General features: G+C 43.0%; 1 protein-coding gene across 4 annotated transcripts in view; it reads right to left on the bottom strand.

Annotated features, from left to right (window-relative positions):
• The window catches only part of LOC138754984 (disks large homolog 4), a 264622-nt gene that overhangs the window by 232090 nt on the left and 7131 nt on the right, over window positions 1–25401 (bottom strand). For 3 of the 4 annotated variants that reach the window (XM_069920090.1, XM_069920091.1, XM_069920092.1), the window contains one exon: window positions 24927–25000. The exons of the other annotated variant lie outside the window; for it this stretch is intronic. In XM_069920090.1, the coding sequence (XP_069776191.1) occupies window positions 24927–25000 (74 nt within the window). The remainder of the gene's footprint in view (window positions 1–24926; window positions 25001–25401) is intronic. 4 annotated transcript variants of the gene reach the window in all.

Raw genomic sequence — 25401 nt, 5'->3', positions numbered from 1 at the left:
CAATCCAAGTATGAGCCAAGCCCAAGCTTCTACTTTTTTAAAATTTCACAGAAGTTCTTAGTTTAAGAATTTTAGTGATTGTGCAATGTTCTATACAACTTTCCCAGAGGAAGAGCAGAGGTTAGATGCAGATAAAAGCTCTCTCTGCAGTGTCCCATTACACACACCCAGCACAAGAAAGTGGGCATTGGGGATGCCCTGTATCTGGCCAACCATATTCCATCTGTATGGAGCCAACTTCAATGTTCAATGTTCAAAATTCAGATACATTACATTCTTTTTCCAGTGGGCCAGACAGAATTTCTACTTATATCAGTAATGCAAAACACTGTACTCAAGATACATATACAAAAGAGAGAAGTGTAAACAAAGAAAGAAATGTAAACAAACTGACTGTGCAATACAGAAAATAAATATTCAATAATAAATAATGTGCAATACAAAAGTTCTTAAATGAGTCGCTCATTGGTTTTGCAGTTTAGGAGTCGAATGGTAGAGGGGTAGCAACTGTTTATGAACCTGGTGGATGCGAGTCTTGTGGCACCGATACCTCTTTCCTGATGGTGGCAGCGGGAACAGAATGGTGTGGATCTTTGATGATCACTGCTGCTCTCCAACGGCAGCATTCCCTGTAGATTTTCTCAATGGTGGGGAGAACTTAGCCTGGGCTGCATCCACTACTTTTTCATGGCTTTCCGCTCAGAGGGATTGACAGGCCCTTACCAGGCTGTGATGAAGCCAGTGAATACGCTTCCTATTATGCATCTGTAGAATTTTGCCAAGGTTTCCAATGTCATACCAAACCTCCGCAAACTCCTGAGGAAGTAGAGATGCTGATGTGCTTTCTTCACAATGACATTGGTGTGTTGGGTCCAGGAAAGATACTCAGTGACAGTGAATCACAGGAATATAAATTTGCTCATCCTCTCCAACTCTGATTCCCCCTTTGATCACTGAGTTGTGCACCTCTAGTTTTCCCTTCCTAAAGTCTAGTCAGCTCCTTGATTTAGGTGACATGAGGTTGTTGTTCATACACCATTCAACCAAATTTTCAATATCCCTCTCGATGTTGACTCATCACCCATTTTTATACAACCCACTACCGTGCTATTATCAGCAAAATTGTAGGTAGAGTTATTGTCATACCAAGTCACACAGTCATAGGTGTAAAGTAGACCAGGGGGCAACTAATGCAGCCCTTTACAGCAAGTGAGGACATCCAGGATCCAGATCTTGGAGTTTGTTGATCAGTTTTGGAGGTTTTGATGCTGAATACCAAACCGTAGTCGCTAAAGAGCATCCTGATGCATGTACCTTTGCTGTCCAAGCGTTCCAGGGATTTATGTGGAGCCAATGAGATGATCTCTGCTGCAGACCTGTTGCTCTGTAGGCAAGAGACTGACAATTTGGTTCTGTGTGGAACTCTCTTCAGGTGGACTTCTTGCAGGAAGAGAGGAGACTGGTGATGTGGACCACAACATTCTATCTTTGAGTCTTGCTGAGCCCCACTGGGGAAGCTTAGTCAGTCAACTGGCAAGATGGAGGCAAAAGATACCATCCAGATGGGACGTTGAACCAGACTGTTTTCTGAGATAGGCCCAAGTTAAAGTCATAAACCAGCTGTTGCCCTCTGCATTCTGCTTCCATTTGGAACTGTGATTGCAATACTGGATGAGCAGGGATCTGCGTTGAGAATGCTATTCAGGTTCTTTTCTTTTGGGCGGTTCATAGATTTTGGGCCAAGTGCCATTTCCATTTTCATAGCCGCCCCTGTCTGAGTGTCTTAAAGGCCAAGTACCTCAAGTTATAGTTGTACTTCACCCCATCACTCTTGAATGAATCCTCATTCAGTGGAGATGAGGATGTGGGGGGGGGGGGGGGGCGGAGGGGGAAACGGGGATTGTGAGCCAGTTGAGAACATCCCTATTGGACTGTTCCTGATCATGACCATGTCCAAGGAGTAGATCAGTGAGGGTTCCATACAAGCTGAATGCCTGCCCCTCTTCTGAGAATAAATCCATGCCTGGGTGCTATAAGAGACTGAGCACATGCTTACCCTCTGGGTCCAGTGGGCTGGCATGCACCCTGGACCAAAAGGATAATGTTTTAAGAATAATATAAATAGGTTAGATATTAAGTAAACTCCCTGTACACCATCCCATCTATCTCTCTCTCTCTCACACACACACACAATTCTACTTGTTTTATAATAGTGATGGATAAAGTTGAAATTGAAACTGGAGCTAGCATTAGACAAAAACGTCAATGGTTGATTGAAAGAGGCTGTTAGCAGGTAAAGGGATGTCTAACAATTTGGAGGCTGTTAGAAGCGAGATTGTGAGAGCTCAGGACCAACGTATTCCTAATAAAGAGAAGGGTGAGTCCAGGAAAGTTCAAAAAACTCAGAATTATTGTCAGATTACATGTATGACATACAAACTTGAAATTCTTTTTCCTGTGGGCCAGGTAGAATTTCTACTTATCCTCAGTGGAAAAAAAACTGTACTCAAGAAAACATACATATATATATATATATATATAAAAAAAGAGAGAAATGTAAACAAACTGTATGCAATATAGAAAAACATAATTATTCAGTAATCAATAATGAGCAGTAGGAGGTAACTCTGGTTGACCAGGCTGAGAAACAGCTTCTTCCCACGGGCAGTGAGAACTGCTCACACTGACCCTCTGAGACTCTAACATTTACTAAACAATATTTTTTATATATTTGTCCTCCATATGTATTGTTTATCTGCATGTATATCTGGTTCTGTAACAAGGACCAGAGAACACAGTTTTGTCAGGTTTTACTTGCACAATTGGATAATAAACCTGGACTTGAAATTGACAAGAGACATGGAAACTATCCTCAGGAAAAAGAAGGCTTGTTAGGTATAGGCAGCTTGGAGAATACAAGAGATGTAAAAGTTCATGGGAGAGGAAAACAGTAAGAGCAGAAGATCAACTAAGGACGAAACAGGACCCCTTAAGGATTTATGTCATCAATGTAGTCTTAGATCAGTGATTTTCAAACTTTCTCCCAAACTCACTTTCCTCCTAAAGTAATCCCTATGCCATAAGTGCTCTGTGATTAGTAAGGGATTACTTAAAGTTGGAAGAGAAGTAGAGAATCACTGCTCTCGACCCAATTGTGACTGAAATATTTTGCTTGAGAAAAATTGTCATTGGCCCATTTCCTTTGGAGTTATGAAATAGTCCACAAAAGTCAATGAGGGACGATTAAACCACTAATTTTCAAACCTTTTTCTTTCAACTCACATAGTAAATGGAGAGCACTGTAGGACAGACCAACCTTGGGAAACAAGTACATAATTTCCTGAAACTGCCGACTCATGAGACAGTGTGGTGAGGAATGCTGGCTTTCATCAATAGGGCATTGAGTACAAGATTTGGGACATTATATAACTGGGATCACTCTGGGACCACACCAGGTGACACCATCAGAGGGGGTGACACCAAAATGACAGTCCATAAAATTTTTGTGCAGTGTTTCAGCAGATATGTATTAATTTTAATTAAAATATCCCTGTAGTTAGTTATAACAAAACCATTTTTTGTAAGCCCAGCTTGCACGCATCAATATACCTTCAAGGCTAAAACTCAATGCTAACTTACTCTTTGAACCTTCTAATGCGCTCTGGTCAGAGCTGACATTATTACCCAATTACAATGATGCTTTGAATCATGTGGTTTCGTCTGCACACGCTACAAGCACGCGCTGTTGTTTTCGTTGCTCCTGCTGTTTTTTTATAGTCGTTGCTTTTGTCATATTTTCTGGTGTTTTAGCTACAATATTATGGCAATTAATATTTGTGAACCAAAATCAATAACGCTTTTGAGAATGAAGTCATAATTAAAAAAGAAAGAGAAAATTAGAAAGACTTCCACTCAGTTACTAATAATGTTGTAACTACTAATGTTGTAATTCAATGTAGAAAGATTTTACAAAACAATTTTGTTGTTAGCATTCAAATAATCTAAGAAACCTTATATTTTAGCAATTTACAACTATATATCACATATTAGTCTAACAGGAGGAGGTCCGGGGGAGGAGGTGACACCATGAGTTACCACACTGGGTGACACCAATCCGAGTGATGCCACTGCGTTATATTACAACTCTACAAGATATCAGTGAGACTGCACTTGGAATATTGGGTGGATTTCCTAGCTATAGGAAAGATGTTATTAAGCTGGAAAGTGTGCAGAAAAGATTCACAAGAATGTTGTCAGACTTGGATGTTCGAGTTACATGGAGAAACACAAAGCTGGGGTTGTATTCCCTGAAGCACTGGAGGACAAGGTGAAGGCAACCTTACTGAAGTATGCAAAATCAAGAAAAACGTAGATCAGGGTACAGTCTTATTTCCCCCCTGGTCAGGAAGTCTAAAACTAGAGGGCAGAGATTTAAATTTTTAAATTTAAACATACAGACTGAGAGCAAGGTAACAAGCCAAAGAGTCTGTGCCACCCAATTTACACCCCATTAATTTACAATTCCCAGTACGTTTTGAATGGTGAGAGGAAACTGGAGCCCCTGGGGAAAACCCACACAGAGACACAGAGAGAACTCCTTACAGACAGTGTGAGAATCAAACCCCTGTCTGGTCCTGATCGCTGGGAGCTGTAAAGGCGTTGCGCTAACTCCTAAGCTAACCATGCCACCCTAAGGTGAAGGGAAAGATTTAAAATGGATCAGAGGGGCACAATTTTCATCCCAAAGGTGGTGGGTATATGGAATGAGCCACTGGGGGAATGGTAGAGCTGGGTAGACATTTAGAAAGGTACATGGATAGGAAAGGTTCAGAAGGATATTGGCTAAGGGCATGGAAAATTAAGTGGTTCAGATAGGCACCAGGATTGACATGGACAAGTTGGGCTGAAGGGCTTGTTTCTATGTTAAACTGAGGCTCCATCAACTCTCTCAACTGGCCAGAAGGCTCCACGTACACCTCAAGGTGATAATTTAGTTACAATCAGATAAATGTATAGTGCCCTCCATAATGTTTGGGACAAAGACATATTTTCCTTTATTTGCCTCTGTGCTACAGTTTTAAATTTCTAATCAAACAATTCATATGATTAAAGAGCACATTCCAGATTTTATTTAAGGTTATTTGTATGCATTTTGGTTTGACCGTGTAGAAATGAGAGCACCTTTTGTATATAGTTCCCCTATTTCAGGGCACCATTAAATTTGGGATGCTTAGCTTCACAGGTATGTTGAACTGCTTCATTGGCACAGGTATAAGAGAGCAAGGCTTCCTTATAAGCTTTCGATCACCTTTGGAGTCTGCAGTTACCATATTTCAACACGAGGACCAGAGATGTGCCAATGAAAGTCAAAGATTTGGGACGTTATATAACTGCTGTCACTTGGTGACCACACTGGGTGACACCATCAGAGGGGGTGACACCAAAATGACTGTCCATTATCAGGCTGAAAAACAAGAATAAAACAGTAAGATACATTGCCCAAGCCTTAGGATGATCAAAATCAACAGTTTGGAACATAATTAAGAAGAAATAGCGTTCTGGTGAGGTCAATAATCGCAAAGGGACTGGTAGGCCAAGGAAGACCTCCACGGCTGACGACAGAAGAATTCTCATCATAATGAAGAAAAATCCCCAAACACCTGTCCAACTGATCAGAAGCACTCTTCAGGAGGCAGGTGCAGAAGACTTTATGAACAGAAATACAGACATTACTTTGCAAGGTGCAAACCACTATTTAGCCACATAAAGAGGATGGCCAGATTACAGTTTGCCAAGAAGTATTTAAAAGAGTCTGCAGAATTCTGGAAAAAAATCTTGTGGACAGATGAGACCAAGATTATCCTGCATCAGAGTGATGGCAAGAGTAAAGTGTGGAGGCATAAAGTATCTAAAGCACTCCACCTTATCTGTGAAACATGGTGATGGGAGTGTTATGGCCCAGGCATGTATGGTTGCCACAGATACTGATGCAATTATTTATATTGATGATGTAACTGCTGATGGCAGAAGCAAAATGAATTCTGAACTGGATAGAAACATCTTGTCTGCTCAAGTTCGAGCAAATGCCTCCAAATTCATTGGACAGTGCTTCATCCTACAGCAAGACAATGATCCCAAAAATGTTGTTCAAGCGACAAAGGAGTTTTTCAAAGCCACAAAATGGAAAATTCTTGAATGGCCAAGTTAGTCACACGCTCTTAATCCAATTGAGCATGCTTTCCATTTGCTGAAGAGAAAATTTAAGGGGACAAGACCCCAAAATAAGCAGGAGCTTGCAGAAGAGGCCTAACAGAGCATCACCAGAGAAGATACTCAGCACCTGGTGATGTTTATGAATCATAGAGTTCAAGCAGTCATTGCATGCAAGGGATATGCAACAAAGCACTACTTTAATATACCTACCATTTCAATGACTCAAATATTATGGTGCCCTGAAATAATGGGACTATGATTAAAAAATGCTGTAATTGCTACATGGTCAAACCAAAATATATACAAATAACCTTGAATAAAATCTGTAATCTGCTCTTTAATCACATGTGAATTGTTTGATTACAAATTTAAAACTGTAGAGCAAATGAAGGAAAAAAAATGTCTTTGTCCCAAACATTATGGGAGCTTGTCCTGTATGAAATCCATTTGCCACTGTGGTTCCACTTTGGAGATTGTGGATTTGCAAAGAGGATCTGTAGAAGGATTCAAGGATCCTGCTTTCAATTCATACCAAGCAGCAGCATCGCAGGCTCTTCCCAGGGAAGTATGCAATGACAGACACGCAGTCCTGCTGGAAAACCATCAAGACATTGTTCAGCTGCCCGAAGCTTATTGGTCTTCCAGCACAGAGATGTGTTTGTGGGAATGTTGCCAATTGGAACACTCTAGGTGGCAGGAGTTTGGGCTGAGGCTTGGTGCATCAACAGAAAGGACTATAGTTCCACTGCTCGAAATTGAAGGGCTGAGACTGGTGGGGATGCCCCTCAAACAATTGAAGGGTGCATCTCCCCAAGGAGCCACATTAGAGGTAATTGTTCCACATTAAGTAATGATAGGCTAACACCTGAAAATATAGTAAAATCTCTGTTACCCGGAATTCAGGCAACTTGCAACCTCAAGAAACCAGCAAAAAAAAATTGCGGAAAATAAATGAGTAAAAAATACAGAAGTTCAAAATTGGTTCACCTTCCATTCATGCAACACACAGTCACAAGCAACCAAAAACATGCTCATCTGGCAGCTACCAATCCTGTAAGTGCTGGATACCAGGAGTTTTACTGAACATGGACTCACCAGAATGCTCTCCACAGTACACCTGTAGAAGTTTGAGAGTTTTCGGTAACATACCGAATCTCCTCAGACACCCCGCAAAGTATAGCCACTGGCAAGCCTTCTTTGTGATTGCATCAACATAGAGGTTCAAGGACAGACCCTCAGACATGTTGACAGCCAGGAATTTGAAGTCCTTGACCCTCTTCACTACTGAGCCCACTGCAGCATTCCCTGAAACTATGGTTCTCCCTCAACACCACACTTTTCCTTTACTCTCTTCCCCCGCCTCTTCCCGCCAACAGTATGGGTGAGATTTAACCATGTTCCTCTCAGGCACATGTCCATCATTTCAAGGGATAAGAAAGACCTGGTAACCTGGGACAAACAGTTCTTCCTCAGCCAACATGTGAACTGCATTATGGTCTTCTATACAGGATCTTCCTGTGCGTTATCCAAACTATAATGCTTCAAGGTACAGTTACAGGCTAAGAGATGCATAGGAACATCCTGAGGTTAGGAAAGATGCTGGGGAAGTGCGTCTCCCCCTTATTCCTGCCCATCTCCCTCTCCCTCGTGCCCAAGTGAAGAAATTACTCAGCCTACCCAGCTGAGCAAGGAGGATGAACCAACATCATGGAAGAAAGGAGACAGTTAGTACCCAAAACCGAGGGCTACTCTCTTGGGGACACAATGAATTAAACCTACGAAATCCTTCGACCAACAGTGTCAAGATTCACAAGACTTCTCTCTGAATAGGTGGCAAAAAAGGGACTAAAATAAATAAATCGTTGCTAAATCACCTGAAACTATCCTGTCAAGAAGAAATAATTACCCAGCAGGATCTCACAAGAACTTGCATGTTTATTTCAAGAAAACAGGCTTTCCTGTGATTTACAGCTAACATAGCTTGGCAAGGTTCGCGTAGCGATTAGCACGAGGCTATTTTAGCATCAGCATCCAGGGTTCGAATCCGACGCTGTCTGTAAGGAATTTGTACTTTCTCCCCATGGGTTTACTCCGTATGCTTTTGGTTCTTCCTATCCTTCAAAAACACCGGAGTTATAGGTCAATTCGGTGTAACTGGGCGACACGAGCTCGTGAGCTGAAAGGGCCTGAAATCATGTTGGATGTCTAAAAATAAATAACCCCTACATAGTAAAAATGCTTCATGGCAGCATTGTCAATTTTCTCATCAAAATAATTAAAAGACTATTCTCTAAATTTTATTTAGACTGTAGTCAGATCAAAGAATAAACTCCAGAGTTTAATTGTGGATATTGAATAGAAGCAATCAATCTTGCAATTTGTGCTTCCCATAAACAAGGCTCACCTTTGCACTTTACTGAGCTTGGGTAAAAGCATGTCATGTTTTTTTAAAATCCAGGCTTGCCCACTAAATTTCCTCTCAATTTCCTTCGAGTCCAAAAATCCTGTTGGTTCAGTGGCAAAAGTGCTTTAAGATGGTCAGCAGAATTGCAAGAGCCCTTTGTTTTGAACTCTGAGCTGTTCACTGATTGTTGTCCTAGTGTTCATGGCCTGCAATAATTAGCCAATAATATAAAGTGGCAGAACTAAGTTGATGACTCACTGGAGCCAGTTAGATGATAAAGCCCTTTAAAAATGATAATAACCATCCCTTGAACTTGCACCAAGCCAGCCTTTAATACTGCTTATTCCTGGGTCAGGCATCACACTGAACTACGATGTTTTAAGTGTTGGCTCCCTCTGCAAGTTGGTGATTAATGCCTACAGTATGCTAGTGACCAGCCCTGAAGATGGAAACTTAGGCAGCAAGCACTGAGTGTCACAGACAAAAATTTTGCCCCATCTCCAGACCCCTAAGGATAACCTGCTCCTTCCTTACCAGATAAGTTGCAAAGGTGGGAATGAACCCCAAGACTACAGATCTTACCCAAAGCACAACGAGTGCACCTAATCCTGCCAGTCTCCATACCCATTCTCCCTGACGGAGGTGCAAGAACCTACGAGAGATTGAGTCGTCTGGGACTGTACTCACTGGAAATGAAAAGAATGAAAAGGGATCTGATAGAAAATGTAAAATTAAGAAAAACATAGATAAGATAGAAGTAGGTAAATTGTTTCCATTGGTAGAGGAGACTAGAGCTAGGAGAGGGTAGTAGATTTAGGATGGAGATTAGTGCCCACTCACAAGAAAACTTGAAAGGATCCAACCCGGTCAGTAGGCTCCAAAATCAACTGCGTCCCTGCCCTACCTCGGAGGTCTCGTCCACCAGCGGCTTGAAAACTAAAATAGCCGACCCAGTTACTCCTATGACATCAGCATTTGTGTCACAGGGAAACCCTGGCTGAAGTGTCTGCCATGATCGGGTGGGAGAGAGGAGTCACTCCTGCGGGGGGGGGGGGGGGGGGGCAGAGGAGAGGGGTCACTGCCGCGGGGGGAGGGGGAGAGGGGTCGGGGGGCAACTGACGAAATTTGGCGGGGGGAGCGGAGGAGACTTACCGATAGTTCCCCTGAGTGCCGTGTCACTTACCGCATCATTGCATGGGCAGGATCCACCTTAAATCGCCGGGTTGGCAATTTAAAGGGTCCATCCCCTCAAAGCTGAAAAGGTGCTGGAAGTACTTTTGTCCCAGGAGGACTACCCAGGTGCTGCAGGTTAAAAGCACCTAGAGGAATTTGCTCCCTATTCAAGCAGTGGAGGAACTCAGCCAGTCGTTTCAATATATCTTTGTCTCCTATAGACCAGCTGAGTTCCTCCAGCATTTCGGTGTGTTTTTACTATAATCACAGTGTCTACAGACTTTTGTGCTTCATTGAAGCAGTGGAGGTGACCTCAGTAAGTATATTTAAGGCAAGGTTGGATAGGTTTCTGCAGTGCAAGGGAATTAAGGGATATGAGGAAAAGGCAGGTAAGTGGAGATGACCCCATCATCAGATCAGTCATGACTCATTGAATGGCGGGGCAGGCTTGACAGGCCTGATGGCCTTCTTCTGCTCCTATTTCTTATATTCTTTTGTACAGTGAAAATCACCTGCCATTTAAATCACCTGCCAAACTTACACCACCGCCTCCCCCCCCCCACCCCACCCCGGCAGTGTCTGAAGACTGTTATTATAAATATATAAATGCAAGATCAGAAACCAGAGGTGCTGTCCTTTGTGTGAGGGAACAGAACAAAAGGACACAGTAGCCAAGAGAAAGATTAGCCAGCCGTTTATCATAATGTTGATTGAGGAATCCCACTGTGCATAGATTAGTTGCCACCTTACATTTCATTAAAGGTAGCTTTTAAGGGCAGCAAAATGACAAATCTCATAGTGCCAGAGACACTGGTTTAATTCTGACCTCCAGTGCTGTGTGTGAAATTTGCTTTACCATCTGACTGTATATATACAACCTGGAGAAACTGCACTCTTCTGAACCACTATGCACACAATAATTAAAAATTGCATATCTTCACAAAGATATAATATAAATATTCCAAATAATCCACTAATTTCTTTGATAAGAGATGCAAGGCTACAATGTTCTATGACTGCATGGGTTTCCTTCAGCAGTTGTTTCCTCCCATATCCCAAAGATGTGGAATTTGTCAATTAGCTGGTCTCTGTAAATAACCCCTAGGTAAAAGGTAGAATCTGTGAACTCCTGGTGGGGGATTAAAAAAAAGGGGTCATCCAAGATATAAGGTCAGGCTTGATGACCAGCTTGGCCTCAGTCCTGTATCCATCGAACATCACAGCACAGAAATAGGCCCTTCGACTCTTCTAGTCTGTGCTGATCCATTTTTCTGCCCAGTCCCACTGACCTGCACCCAGTCCATAGCCCTCTATACCTCTATCACCAGGTACCTATTCAAATTCTTCTAAACTGTTAAAATTGAGCCTGTATTCACTACTTCAGATGGCAGCTCGTTCCACACTCCCAACACTCTCTGTGTGAAGAAGCTGCCCCTTAAGTTCCCTCTGAACATTTTCCCCTTTCACCCTTAACCCATGTCCTCTGGTTTGTATCTCACCTATCGTCAGTGGAAAAAGTCGACCTACATTTACTCTGTCTATCAGCCTCAATTTTAAATACCTCTTTCAGATCTCTTTCTTCTATGCTCCAGGGAATAAAATCCTAACCTGTTTAACCGTTCTCTGTAACTCATGCTGAATGGGTCCGTTGGCTCTGCAAAACTTGTTATGATAGGAGAGCTATTAAATGTTTGCAACCAAATAAATATTTCTAAACTGCACAGGCATAATGCAGGAATTGCAAAGATCAAATTGTACATGTGTAGCAGCCAGGAGAAAGGATCCAAAAGCCGCAAGTGATAAACATCCACCTTGGACACTAGGGAGAACTCTTCTGCTCTTCTTCCACTTGTGACATTGGATATTACGCATCCATCTTAGGCAGCAAATTCAGCCTTGACTCAATGTCCGAAATGGAAAACAGTCTCACCAGCAGCAAAATGTTCCTTCACCACTCCCCATCCATGTGAAGGGCTCAAGCCTGAAACATTGGCTCTGTATCTTTACCTTTGCTACATAAAGGCACTGTTTGACCTGCTGAGTTTCTCCAGCATTTGTGTGTTTTTTCACCTTTCTTCATCTACTCTGTCCACATTTTTCAATATTGGAAATGTTTCAATGAGATCCCCTCCTCATTCCCCTAAATTCCAATTAATACAGTCCAAGGGCCATCAAAAGTTCTTCATATTTTATTCACGGAATCATCCTAGTGATCCTCCTTCAAACTCTCTCCAATGTCAGTAAGTACATCTTTTTTTAAAACTGCTCACATTGCTCCAGTGCCTTACAAAGCCTCAGCTGTGATACCCACAAGTCAGGCAGTATCTTTGGAGAGAAAGGTTTTCCTCCATGAATGAACCGCTGAGCACCTCCAACATATTGGTATTTTTAGCTAAGATTTCTAGCCTCTGTGGTTCTTTATTTTGCTTTTCAAGGTATAAAGCAGAAGTATTATGTTCTGCTCACTCTACAGGCTTAAGCTTCTTGTCACCAGTTTCTCATTCTCCAACCCTTTCCACCACTGACCCCTGCCTTCAGCACATTCCAATAAAGCCTAAGGCAAGCTCAAGGAACACTCCCTGATCTACTCTGAATCCAGCCTCTCCACACAATTTGCACTTTTATGCTTTATTTTAGGATTTCTAGTCAATACCCCAAGTAATGGGTGGCACGGTTAGTGTAGCGGTTAGCACGACGCTATTACAGAGCCAGCACCCCGGGTTTGAATCTGCCACTGTCTGTATCCCCCTGTATATAAATGAAGACCACTGTTTGTCCATAACATGTATCTAGCCTTGATTCTCTTTGAACTGTAACAATATTAATATTTTGGGAGAATTTGTAAGATTTAGAGTAGGTCACATGCATACACACATTTTAAAACAGATCTTAGACTGAAGAATTCACATTGCAGGATCTCTGGAAAATGTTATGCACATTTCACAAGTAGGTGTTAATGGGTCATAAAATGCTTGCTGGAGTCAGGCTGTCTATCGGTACCCTTTCTGCAAAGTGCTCACAGAAAGGTCAATTCTGGATTTTGTTGATCTAACAACAGATGGAAAAGAAGAAAGAATTCCTGTTGTTTGCTGGAGAAGGTGGGGGTTTTGCAAGTCATGAGTCACCTGCTCTCCTTGGAGTTTCAGTTGGAAAAGAGAGAGTGTTGAGTTAACAGCTCAGTCAGTCAGTCAGTGGGTTCTCTGGTTTCTTCCCACCCTTCAAATAGTATGGGGCTGCAGGTTAATTAAGTGTAATTGGGTGGCATGAGCTTTAATACCCAGAATCTGCTTCTACTGTATTGTGAATATTTTTTTTTAATTAATGTGAGACGGTTCTGTGGTTCCCATTCACATGTCCTCCACTATGCCTTCTTACCCAGCCCCCATTAGAACCATAGACCATTATAGCACAGAAACAGGCCCTTTGGCCCTTCTAGTTTGTGCTGAGCTATTTTTCTGCCTAGTCCCATCGACTATTCTGCTACTCAGACTCTCTTCCTCTGCATCTGAAAGTTTGTTCTTCTCAGTTCTCCTGAAATCTTCATCCCTCTCCACAACATTGCCCGAACTGAAAAAAAAAAGAAGGTTGGTGGAGATGGGGGTGTGAGGGAGGAGGTTATAGAGGCATCAGTGTTAATGGCTTGTGGCACAGGTCCTAAACCCAATTGTATGTCTCTTCTGATCCTCTGCTACCCTTCTGGCCTATGTTTGTTGGAGGACAGTCCTGGGTGATGATGCATTAAAGAAGAGGAACAGTGTTCCGTCAAAAATTCTTGCCTCCTCTGCATCTAACATCACACTCTTCATACTCATCTCCCCATGTTGTTCTGGAATAGGGTGAAATGCAAAGCACGAAGTTCATGTTTGAACCCACAAGTGACCATATAATGCAGGTTTAACTGTCGATATATTGGATTAGCCTAATCAACAAATAAGACAGTATTACAAATCATGTATTTTATTAGATTGGGGGGGGGGGGTTAATCTGCAGAGATATTCCTGTTAAAAAATTTTGTATCTAAATTTCCAATAAACTTATTTCTCTTAACTTGAATCCAAAAAAAAAAAACATTGCCCGAACTGCTGAGTACTTCCAACAGAGCTAGTAGAACATGTTCATACAAAGGAGAGATGAAGACAAGGGTCCATCAACACAAGTCGGTCCTTGATAAATCCAAACGCGAATTCAGGAGATCATTCCTCAAATCAGGGAATGACTGAGGTGAACAACAGTGATGGTTAAAAGGGAGCAGGATAATCAAACAAGGAAGAAAGAAACAGATAATGGAGAGGGAGGAGGAATTTTCTGTGGGGCAGGAGGGCGAACAAGCAGAGGGGCTGAATAGCTTGGCAACATCTTTGCAAATCTTCTCTGAAAATCCAGAATTGATCAAGTAGTCTGGTGAAAGATCAGCATTGACACCATTCCTCAGCCACAGGTACAGACACAAAGTTCTAACAGTTCAAACACACGGACACAAAGCTGTGGGCTTCTCTATGTGAGAGAGATTGGATACAGACTGGGAGATCGCTCCGCTTGCTTCTTGATCCTCCAAAATATTCTGCTGTGGTGGCACACCACTAGGCATGCGAACTGGCCCCGCTTGTAATCCACGCGGCGGGGCAGCCGGCCAAAGTGGCCCCGTCGGGGGGGGGGGGCGGGGTTTCCCCTTCTTCTCAGCACAGGGGTCAGAAGCCTGCACTGGGGGACCACATGACGCCCGGGTGATGTCAGCACCCCCCCAGCGCAGTTCTCAGCCAGGTCCGGGCTGGGAGTACGTCCAGCCCAGCAGCCTGCAAGAAATCAGTTCTGCTCACTGAGCTCAACCCGTCTGGTTGTGTGTTCTTTCAGTAGTAGTGTACAGTTGGCGACCCCGACTGGTTCAAATGTCTTTGAACCCATCATGAGTGAACCTGGGATCAGTGCAGTAGCCGTCAAGCTACCTGACTTCTGGGTTCAGGAGCCAGAGACCTGGTTCGGCCACGTAGAGGTTCAGTTTCACCTCCACCAGATTTCATCTGACATGACCAAATTCTACCATGTGGTCACCGCCCTGGACCAGGCCACCACCAACTATGTGCTGCACCTCGTTCAGCACCCACCCGCCAAAGACAAATGTGAGACCATCAAGCGAGTGCAAACCAGCTCCCTCGGACTATCCAGGCACCAGTGTGCCACTCAGATGTTGCACCTCGACACCTTGGGGGACTGGTCCCCGATGGAGCTGATGGACGAGACGCTCACGCTCATGGGTGATCACACCAACTGCCCATTCTTCGAGCACATTTTCCTCGAACATCTGCCCAAGGACATCTGGCCATTACTGGCCCAAGAGAGCTTTACCGACCCGAGGAAGGTTGCTCAGAAGGCCCAAGAGCTATGGCTCGAGCGATTCCCGGAGGGCTCGGCGGTCCAGCAGGTCACAAGGCACGGGCATGACCACACCAAGCCTGCCCCTAGAGCTGCGATAGAGCATCTAGCCCCTGCAGGGGCCACCGAGAGCTTAACCAGGGGCACAGCATCCGCTCTAGGCCTCTGCTTCTACCACCAACATTGGGGAGCAAAGGCTCGGAAGTGTCCTCAGCCCTGCTCGTTCCAGGGAAATGAGCAGGCCAGCCGCTGTTAATGGCTGCGGCGGCTGGCCAAGGACACAGCTTCCTCTACCTGCGGGACTCAGTCAGCGGCCGGCGGTTCCTCGTCGACATTGGGGCCCAGATCAGTGTCATCCCAGCCACAGACATCGAGTTCAGGAACCGACCTCGAGGACTTCCCCTCCGTGCGGCCAACGCGACAGAGATCCAGACGTAGGGAGACAAGACAGTCCACTTCCAGATCAGCCGACGAAAGTTCTCGTGGAGGTTCACCGTCTCTTCCCTTCCGACCACCATTCTGGGTGCCGACTTCCTCCTCGCCCACGGGTTTCTGGTGGACATTCGGGGTAGGCGCCTGGTGGATGCCCGTACTTTCCAGGCCGTTTGCCTCGATGGCTTCCGCACAGAGAAGCCGCAAATGGCCACGATCAGCACGCCCAGAGACAATTTCCAGCGAATCCTGGATGAGTTTCCGACCCTCTTCAAGTCACAGTTCTCCGCTGCCTCGCCACGCCAGGACCAAGGCACGCCTGCTCCCATTTGACAAGCTCCAGGTGGCGAAGGAGTTCTCACATCTGTTGGAGCGGGGGATCATTTGGTGGTCCAACAGCCCGTGGGCCTCACCACTCCACCTAGTCCTGAAAGCCTCCGGTGGCTGGCGCCCCTGCAGAGACTATCGACGGCTTAACGAAGCAACAGTTCCTGACCGTTACCCCATCGTTCACATCCAGGATTTTATGGCCAACCTGCATGGTGCGAAGGTTTTCTCCAAGGTTGATCTGGTGCGCGAGTATCACCAAATACCGGTGCACCCTGAGGACATACCCAAGATGGCCATCCCCCCTTCAGCATGTTCGGATTCCTTCACATGCCGTTTGGGCTCAAACCTTCCAGCGCCTCATGGATTCAGTGGGCAGGGACCTGGATTTTGTCTTAATTTACTTAGACGACATCCTCGTTGCCAGCAGGGATCGGGCGCAACACAAGGCCCACCTGCTGGCCAATTTCGGCCTCACCATCAACCCGCCAAGCACAAAACACTCACCTGGACCCCAGAGGCTGGCAGTGCATTCAAGGCCACCAAGGACGCCCTCGAGGGCTACCATGCTCGCCCACCCACAAATCAACCTGCATATGGCGTTCTCCGTCGATGCCTCTGCCACAGCCATCGGTGGTGTCCTGGAGCAGCAGGTGAATGGACAATGGAAGCCGCTGGCATTCTTCAGCCGGCTTCTCCGCCCATCAGAGAGCAAGTATAGCGCTTTTGGCCATGAGTTACTGGGCATGTACCTGGCGGTGCTGCAGTTCCGCTATTTCTTGGAGGGGAGGACTTTTACCATCTTCACTGACCATAAACCCCTCACTCAGGCGCTCGCGATGGCAAAGGATCCCTGGTTGGCCCGCCAGCAGCGTCACCTCTTCTTCGTGTCAGAGTTTACCACCAACATTCGGCACAAGGTGGGGAAGGACAACGTGGTCGCCAATGCACTCTCACGACCGGCCATCTGTGCGATGACACCCGGCCTCAACTTCAACCAGCTTGCCCGGGACCAGAAGTCCGACAAGGAAACGCGTGCCTTCAGAACTGCCATCATAGGCTTGCGGTTCCGAGACCTCCTGACATCCTGTGCAACGTCTCGATGGGCACCCCGTGGCCAGTGGTTCCCCAGCAGTGGTGCAGGCAAGTCTCCCATCACATCCACGACCTTTCACACCCGTCCATCAGGTCCACGGTCCGGATGGTAGCAGAGCAGTTCACCTGGCAAGGGCTGCGGAAGCAGATCGCAGGCTGGGCCAGAACATACACCCATTGCCAGCTGTCCAAGGTACACAGGCACACCAGAGCACCCGTGCAAGAGTTTGAGCACGTCCGGGAACGGTTCAGCACATTCACGTGGACATAGTCGGGCCCTTACCCATTTCCCGGGGCCACTGTTACCTGTTCACGGTGGTGGACCGCACCACTCGTTGGCCCGAGGTGATCCCGATACCGGATGCCTCCACAGACTCCTGCTCCCGAGTGCTGTTGCACGGTTGGGTCCCCCAGTTCGGCGTTCCAAATCACCTCACCAGCGATCGGGATGCCCAGTTCATCTCTGTGCTCTGGGCACAGCTCGCCAACAGGTTGGGGATCGAGTTACACCGCACCACGGCCTATCACCTGCAGGCTAATGGGCTGGTCAAGCGTGTGCACCGCCAGCTTAAGTCGGCACTTATGGCTCGCCTGACCGGTCCCAACTGGGTGGACGAACTCTCTTGGGTGCTCCTGGGCATCCGCTCAACACCCAAGGAGGATCTGCAGGCGTCATCAGCTGAGCTAGTCTATGGCGCATCGCTGGCACTTCCTGGTGAGTTCATCAACGTGCCTCACAACCCCCAGCGGTCGTCGCACGAGCTGCTTCCCCACCTCCAGGCCCTTTTGGACTCCTTCGCACCCCCACCACCGCCCAGACACGGCACATGACCATCTCACGTCCCCAGCTAGCTGCTTTCCGCAGAGTACATTTTTATTCAGCGGAGCCCACCCACGGCACATCTGCAGAGAAGTTACGAGGGGCCGTACAAGGTTGTCCAGCGTTTAGGGTCTACTTTCATGCTGGACCTCGGCGGCAGGCAGGAACTGTTCTCTGTGGACTTGCTGAAGCCAATGCACCTCGATCCCACTGAACCAGTGATTGTGGCCCAGCCAAAGAAGCGAGGCCGCCTAGCTAAAAAGGACATTGGCGTCGGTTCTGGGGAAGGGGCTGTGTGGTGGCACACCACTAGGCAGGTAAACCTGCCCCGCTTGTAATCCATGTGGCGGGGCAGCCGGCCAAAATGGCGCTGTCGGGGGTTTCCCCTTCTTCTCAGCACAGGGCTCAGAAGCCCACGCTGGGGGACCATGTGATGCCCGGGGAGCCTGCAAAAAAATCAGTTCTGCTCGCTGAACTCAACCCGTCTGGTTGTGTGTTCTTTCAGTAGTAGTGTAGCTGCCGCTACGCCGCATGGAATTTAAACTGGAGGTGGGGGAGGTTGCTGAACACCTTCACTCTGACCATATTGGCACTCTCTCTAATCGGATGGCATTAACATCAACCTCTTCGGTTTCGAGGAGTCACGTGATGGAGTAGTGGCCGGACGGTGAACTCCAGCCCTCTCCAGAAAAGTAAGAAAAAACAAAGCAAAACACAAAGGCATAAAAAATAAAAATCAAAGTAAAGTGAATATAAAGGTGGAAAGAAGATGGCGACGAAAAAAGAAAAGTCGAAACTAACGGTAAGAAGAGAGGAAGAGAAGACAACGGAAGATGAAGGAAAAGGCCTTACCTGTTCGAAGAGGCCCGCGGTGGAGAGAGAAACCCGCTCCCTCAGGTCGGTAGAAAGTGGACTACAAAAATGGCTCGATGAGCCGAGTAAAAGTGCGCAACCGCGCATGCAAAAAAACACACCGACGGGAGGGGTGACCAGCTGGGGAGTCGATCTCCACAGCCGGCAATGACAGCTGCAGAACACCTGCAGCAAGAGGAGAACATAGAAGACAACGAAAACAAGAAAGAAGAGAAGAAAAGGGCAACAAAGAAACAACAGATGGCCAACCCAGAGGAAGAGGAAGAGTACAGTGAAATAGAAGAAGAAGGGAAAGGCAAGATAAAGGATATACTTTCTCTTATTAAAGAATACATGGAGTCATTTAAAGAATGGCAAGCGCAAGAATTTAATGATTTAAGAAGAAGAATAAACAATACAGAAGAGAAAATGAATAAAATAGATATGACCTTATCAGAAATGGGAAAAAGAATGGACAAGGTGGAAGGACGAGAAGCAGCAGTAGAAATGGAGGTAGAGGACTTAAAAAAGAAATTAGAGGAATCTAATAAAAAAGTTAAAGAGACACAAGAACTGTTAGCTCAGAAAATAGATATAATGGAAAATTATAACAGAAGAAATAACATAAAGATAGTGGGCCTTAAGGAAGATGAAGAAGGCAAGAATATGAGAGAGTTTATAAAAGATTGGATCCCTAGGATCCTAGGATGTCCAGAACTACAGCAAGAAATGGAAATAGAAAGGGCACATAGAACATTGGCCTTTAAACCACAATCACAACAAAAGCCAAGATCTGTTTTAGTAAAATTCCTAAGATATACTACAAGAGAAAAGGTACTGGAGAAAACAATGGAAAAAGTAAGAGTGGACAATAAGCCACTGGAGTACAAAGGGCAAAAAATCTTCATTTATCCAGATATAAGTTTTGAACTCCTGAAGAAGAGAAAGGAGTTCAATACAGCAAAGGCGATTTTATGGAAGAAAGGGTATAAATTTATACTAAAGCATCCAGCGGTATTGAAAATATTTATTCCAGGACAACAAAACAGACTATTCTCGGATCCAGAGGAAGCACGAAAATTTGCAGAATAATTACAAAATAGACAGAGATGAAGACGTGTAACGAGAGTACAAAAGACTGCGAACTAAAAAGACATAAGTTTTGAACTCCTGAAGAAGAGGAAGGAGTTCAAAACATCGAAAACAATCTTATGGAAAAAAACTATTCTTGGATCCAGAGGAAGCAAGGAAATTTGCAGAACAACCACAAAACAAACAGAGAAATGAAGACATGTAATAAGAGTAAAAATGACCACGATTTATATGTATGTGGGTAAAGAGGTATATGTGTGTATATGTATAATGTGCATACATGAATGTATCCGTATTTAGAGGAAAATATAGATAGTATAGACAAGAATTAATAAGGGAAGGAAAAGGAATAGAGGGAATAAGGAGGGAATTAAAAGAGTGACCTTTGTCACATATGAAAAGTGAAATCTTTTCTGGGGGGGGCTGGGTGGGGGGGTGTAACGGTCACTGCAAAATCAGCTGACACTTGCGAGTGAATTCGCAAATCCAAATGGAGAGGGGAGATGTGGTTGTCCGACAAGGGATAAAGGACAACTCAGAAGGGGAAGGGGGGATTGGGGCTAAAGAAGTTTTAAATAGGAGAATAAGGAAAATGTTTGATGTTTTAGGAATGTTGTCTTATAAAGGATTCAAAACAAGAAAACAGAAATGGATAAGAAGGAAAGGTAATGATGGAGAAACGGAAAGGGAAGATAAACAAAGTATAAAATGGCTACTTTGAACTATATGATTTTAAATATTAATGGAATACATAACCAAATTAAAAGGATGAAACTGCTAAATTTACTGAAAAAAGAAAAAATTGATCTAGCATTTGTGCAAGAAACACATTTAACTGAATTGGAGCATAAGAAATTAAAGAGAGATTGGGTAGGACACGTAACAGCAGCGTCGTATAATTCAAAAGCAAGAGGAGTAGCTATATTAATTAGTAAAAATGTGCCATTTAAAATAGAAGAGGAAATAATAGATCCAGCAGGGAGATATGTAATGATAAAATGTCAGATATATTCGGAGTTTTGGAATCTACTCAATGTATATTCACCTAACGAAGAAGATCAAAAGTTTATGCAAGATATCTTTTTGAAGATAGCAGATACGCAAGGGAACATATTAATAGGAGGGGATTTCAACCTGAATTTGGATTCAAATATGGACAAAACTGGGAAAAAAATTAACAGAAAGAACAAAGTAACCAAATTTATAATTAAATCGATGGAAGAAATGCAACTTTTGGATATATGGAGGAAACAACACCCAAAGGAAAAGGAATATTCATATTACTCGGCTAGACATAAAACATACTCAAGAATAGACCTATTTTTGTTATCAGCTCGTATGCAAGATAGAGTAAAAAAAACCAGAATATAAAGCTAGAATACTATCGGACCATTCACCCTTAATATTGACAGTAAAGTTAGAGGACATCCCTCCAAGAATGTATAGATGGAGATTAAACCCCATGTTACTTAAAAGGCAGGATTTTAGAGAATTTATTGAAAAACAAATTAAAATGTATTTTGAAATAAATACGGAATCAGTGGAAGATAAGTTTATACTATGGGATGCAATGAAAGCATTTATTAGAGGGCAAATAATAAGTTATGTAACCAAGATGAAGAAGGACTATAATCAGGAAACAGAGCAGTTGGAAAGGGAAATAGTAAATATAGAAAAAGAATTAGTAATGAAGGAAGATATCACTAAAAGAAGAGAATTGGCGGATAAAAAAATAAAATATGAAACACTTCAAACATATAAGGTGGAGAAAAATATAATGAAGACAAAACAGAAATATGATGAACTAGGTGAAAAAATGCACAAAATCCTAGCATGGCAGCTTAAGACAGAACAAGCTAAGAAAATGGTATTGGCATCAAGGAAAAAAGACAAACAAATTACAAATAATCCAAAAGAAATTAATGGAAAACTTTAGAGAATTCTATGAACAATTATACCGAACTGAAAACGAAGGGAAAGAAGGGAAAATAGATGAATTTCTAACTAAAATTGAACTACCAAAACTACAAATAGAGGAACAAAATAAATTAACAGAGCCATTTGGAATAGTAGAAATACAAGAGATAATAAAAAAATTATCAAATAATAAGACACCAGGAGAGGATGGATTCCCAATAGAATTCTATAAAACATTTAAAGACTTATTAATTCCGCCCCTCCTGGAAGTAATCAACCAGAATGATAAAACGCAAAGCTTACCAGATTCATGTAAAACAGCAATAATTACAGTAATACTAAAGCAAGGGAAAGATCCACTCACACCAGCGTCATATAGACCAATATCTTTACTTAACACAGATTATAAGATAATAGCTAAATTATTAGCAAACAGATTAGCAGAGTATGTACCGAAAATGGTAAATCTAGACCAAACTGGATTTATCAAAAAAAGACGCACAACAGACAATATTTGTAAATTTATTAACTTAATTCATGCAGTAGAAGGGAATAAAGCACCAACAGTAGCAGTTGCTTTAGACGCAGAGAAGGCCTTTGACAGAGTAGAATGGAATTATTTGTTCAAAGTATTGCAAAAATTTAGTTTACCGGAGAAGTATATTAATTGGATTAAAGCATTATATAAGGGACCATTAGCGAAAGTGACAGTAAATGGATATGTATCAAAGCAATTTAACTTAAGCAGGTCAACACGACAGGGATGCCCACTATCACCTTTATTGTTTGCGTTAGCTATAGAACCACTAGCAGAATTGATAAGAACAAAAAATAATATAAAAGGGATAAAAATAAAAGACAAGGAATATAAAATCAGTTTATTTGCGGATGATGTTATAGTATACTTAACAGAACCAGAACTATCAATAAAAGAATTATATAAGAAATTGAAGGAATATGGAGAAGTGTCGGGTTATAAGATCAACGTAAATAAAAGTGAAGCAATGCCTATGAATGATGCGGATTTCTTAAAATTTAAGAAAGAATCACCATTTAGATGGCAAATGCAAGCAATAAGATACCTAGGTGTACAAATAAACAAAAATCTCGGCCAACTATTTAAACTCAATTATTATCCACTAATGAAAAAATTACAGGATGATTTAGAGCATTGGAAAGATTTACCATTAACACTAATAGGAAGGATAAACTGTATTAAAATGAACATTTTTCCAAGGATATTATACCTATTTCAGGCATTGCCAATACAACTGACAGAGAAATTCTTCAAGGAGTTAAAGAAAATAATAAGGAAAATTTTATGGAAAGGGGGGGAAACCGAGGATAGCACTAGATAAATTAACAGAATGATATAAACAAGGAGTCTTACAACTGCCAAACTTTAAAAATTATTATAGAGCCGCACAATTAAGATACCTATCAGATTTTTATCAAACAAGGGAAAAGCCAGATTGGACTAGATTAGAATTAGATAAAATAGGGGAAAAGACACCTGAATACATATTATATAAATGGGACAAAAAATTGGTACAACGTAGGAGTTCTCCAGTATTACATCATCTACTCAATATTTGGAAGAAGATTCATGTAGAAAGAAATAAAACAAATGATCAATTACCAAAACTAATATTGACGCAAAACAAGTTACTCCCTTTTACAATAGATAACCTTTCCTTTAGAGAATGGGAGAAAAAAGGGATTAAAAGAATAGAAAATTGTTTTTCAGGAAATAGATTATTATCCTTTGAACAAATGAAAGATAAATACAATGTAACTCAAGATACAGCACTGGCATATTACCAATTGAGATCCTACTTGAAGGATAAATTAGGAAGCAGTTTGAGTTTGCCAGAGGGAAGTAACTTTGAATATGTGATTACAGATACAATGATAATCAAAAGATTTATGACAAATATGTATATTAAACTGCAAGAAAAGGAGAATGAGGAAACAAATGGTAAAACTAAACAAAAATGGGAACAGGATTTAAATATAAAGATAAAAAAGGAAACATGGGAGAAGTTATGCTCTGGAACGATGAGAAATACAATAAATACGAGGTTACGTATGATACAATATAACTGGATACACAGGCTATACATTACACCTCAAAAGTTAAATAAATGGGACCCAACAGTATCTGATAGATGTTTTCGATGTAAAAAAGAAATGGGAACAACAATTCATGCAATCTGGACATGTGAAAAAGTAGAAAAATTTTGGGAAGATCTAAATCAGACATTAAATAAAATAACAGAAAACAATATACCAAAGAATCCAGAGATCTTTCTCCTAAGTAACATAAAAAACAAAGAATTTGGAATTGATTTGGAGGATGCACGAAAAAGATTTGTTAAGATAGCTCTAGCCGTAGCAAAAAAATGTATTATGTCAACCTGGAAATTGGAAGATAATTTGAAAATACAACAATGGTATATAGAAATGAATAAATGTATTCCATTAGAAAAAATAACATATAGTTTAAGAAATAATATTGAAATATTCAAACAAATATGGGAGCCTTATATTAAACACAATCGCGAAAACCTATCGGGGACAATCACTACCTAAGTTAACGGAAGGAAAAGGAAATGAAAAGAATGGACTCAGTGGAATTTCTGGTGTATTTTATTGAATGACAACATTGTCTGACTGGTTTAATGTATCCTTGATTTTATACCTTAAATGGACGGGAGGGGAGAGGTGGGGAGGGTGGGAGGGGAGGAAGGGGGGGGGGGAGAAAATGACATTGTATATGTGTGAAAAAGAAAAAGTGTGTATCATGGTTAATGTGATTTATGGTGTGAAAAATAAAAAATTATTTTAAAAAACTTCTTCGGTTTCTGCTGGCCTACTCTCCATTTCCATTGTCTTCTTTCCTCCAGCTCTCCACCCCCTTCCCTCTCTAATCCCCCCTCCTCCTGCTCGCTGCTGTGCCCTCCCTCCCTTATCCACCTATTACCTCCTTCCTCGAGGACTGTGCTCCTCTCCTTGACCCCCTCCCCCCCCACCACCACCAATTTGTTTGGGCGCATGCTACATTTTGTCCTTCCTTGATGAAGGGCTCAAGCCCAAAACGTTGGTGATGTATCTTTATCTTTGCTACATAAAAGACACTGTTTGAACTGCTGAGTTTCTCCAACACCTTGTGTTTTTACTTCAACCACAGACTTTTGAGATTTACCCCAACAAAAAGGCAGAATGTCCTACCTTGAGGTGAACTCTCTTGGGACAAGGCTGCACTGGTTGGCTCTCCAAGGACACTTCGTAAGACTGCTGAATATCTGTCAAGCAAAGGCATTAAACAATGAATCAAAATATGCTCATGAGGCCGCAGCAGCTGATTCAGTCCAGACAGCTTCACCTTTCTGAGCACACCATCAACAAACTGCATAAAGTGTGCTGATCCTATAGGAGCCTTTATTCTCTTTCAGGTGGTCACTAATACTGGCTAAGATACTCTACCCTGAAGCCATGGCCCCACCTCAATCACAATCCCAACCCTGGGATTGACGGAAGGGTGGTCCTTCCTGGCCTCAGTCTGGTGACAGCATAGAACCGTAGAACATTACAGCACAGAAAATAGGCCTTTTGGCCCAAGTAGTCTGTGGGGAACTATTATTCTGCCTGATCCCACTGGCTTATATCCAGTCCATATCCTTCTATACCCCTCCCATCCATGTAC

Source organism: Narcine bancroftii, chromosome 2 (genome assembly GCF_036971445.1).
Source record: "Narcine bancroftii isolate sNarBan1 chromosome 2, sNarBan1.hap1, whole genome shotgun sequence".
Lineage (NCBI taxonomy): Eukaryota > Metazoa > Chordata > Chondrichthyes > Torpediniformes > Narcinidae > Narcine > Narcine bancroftii.
The sequence above is the reverse complement of the archived record's forward strand: the minus strand, read 5'-3'. Positions and strand labels throughout refer to the sequence as shown.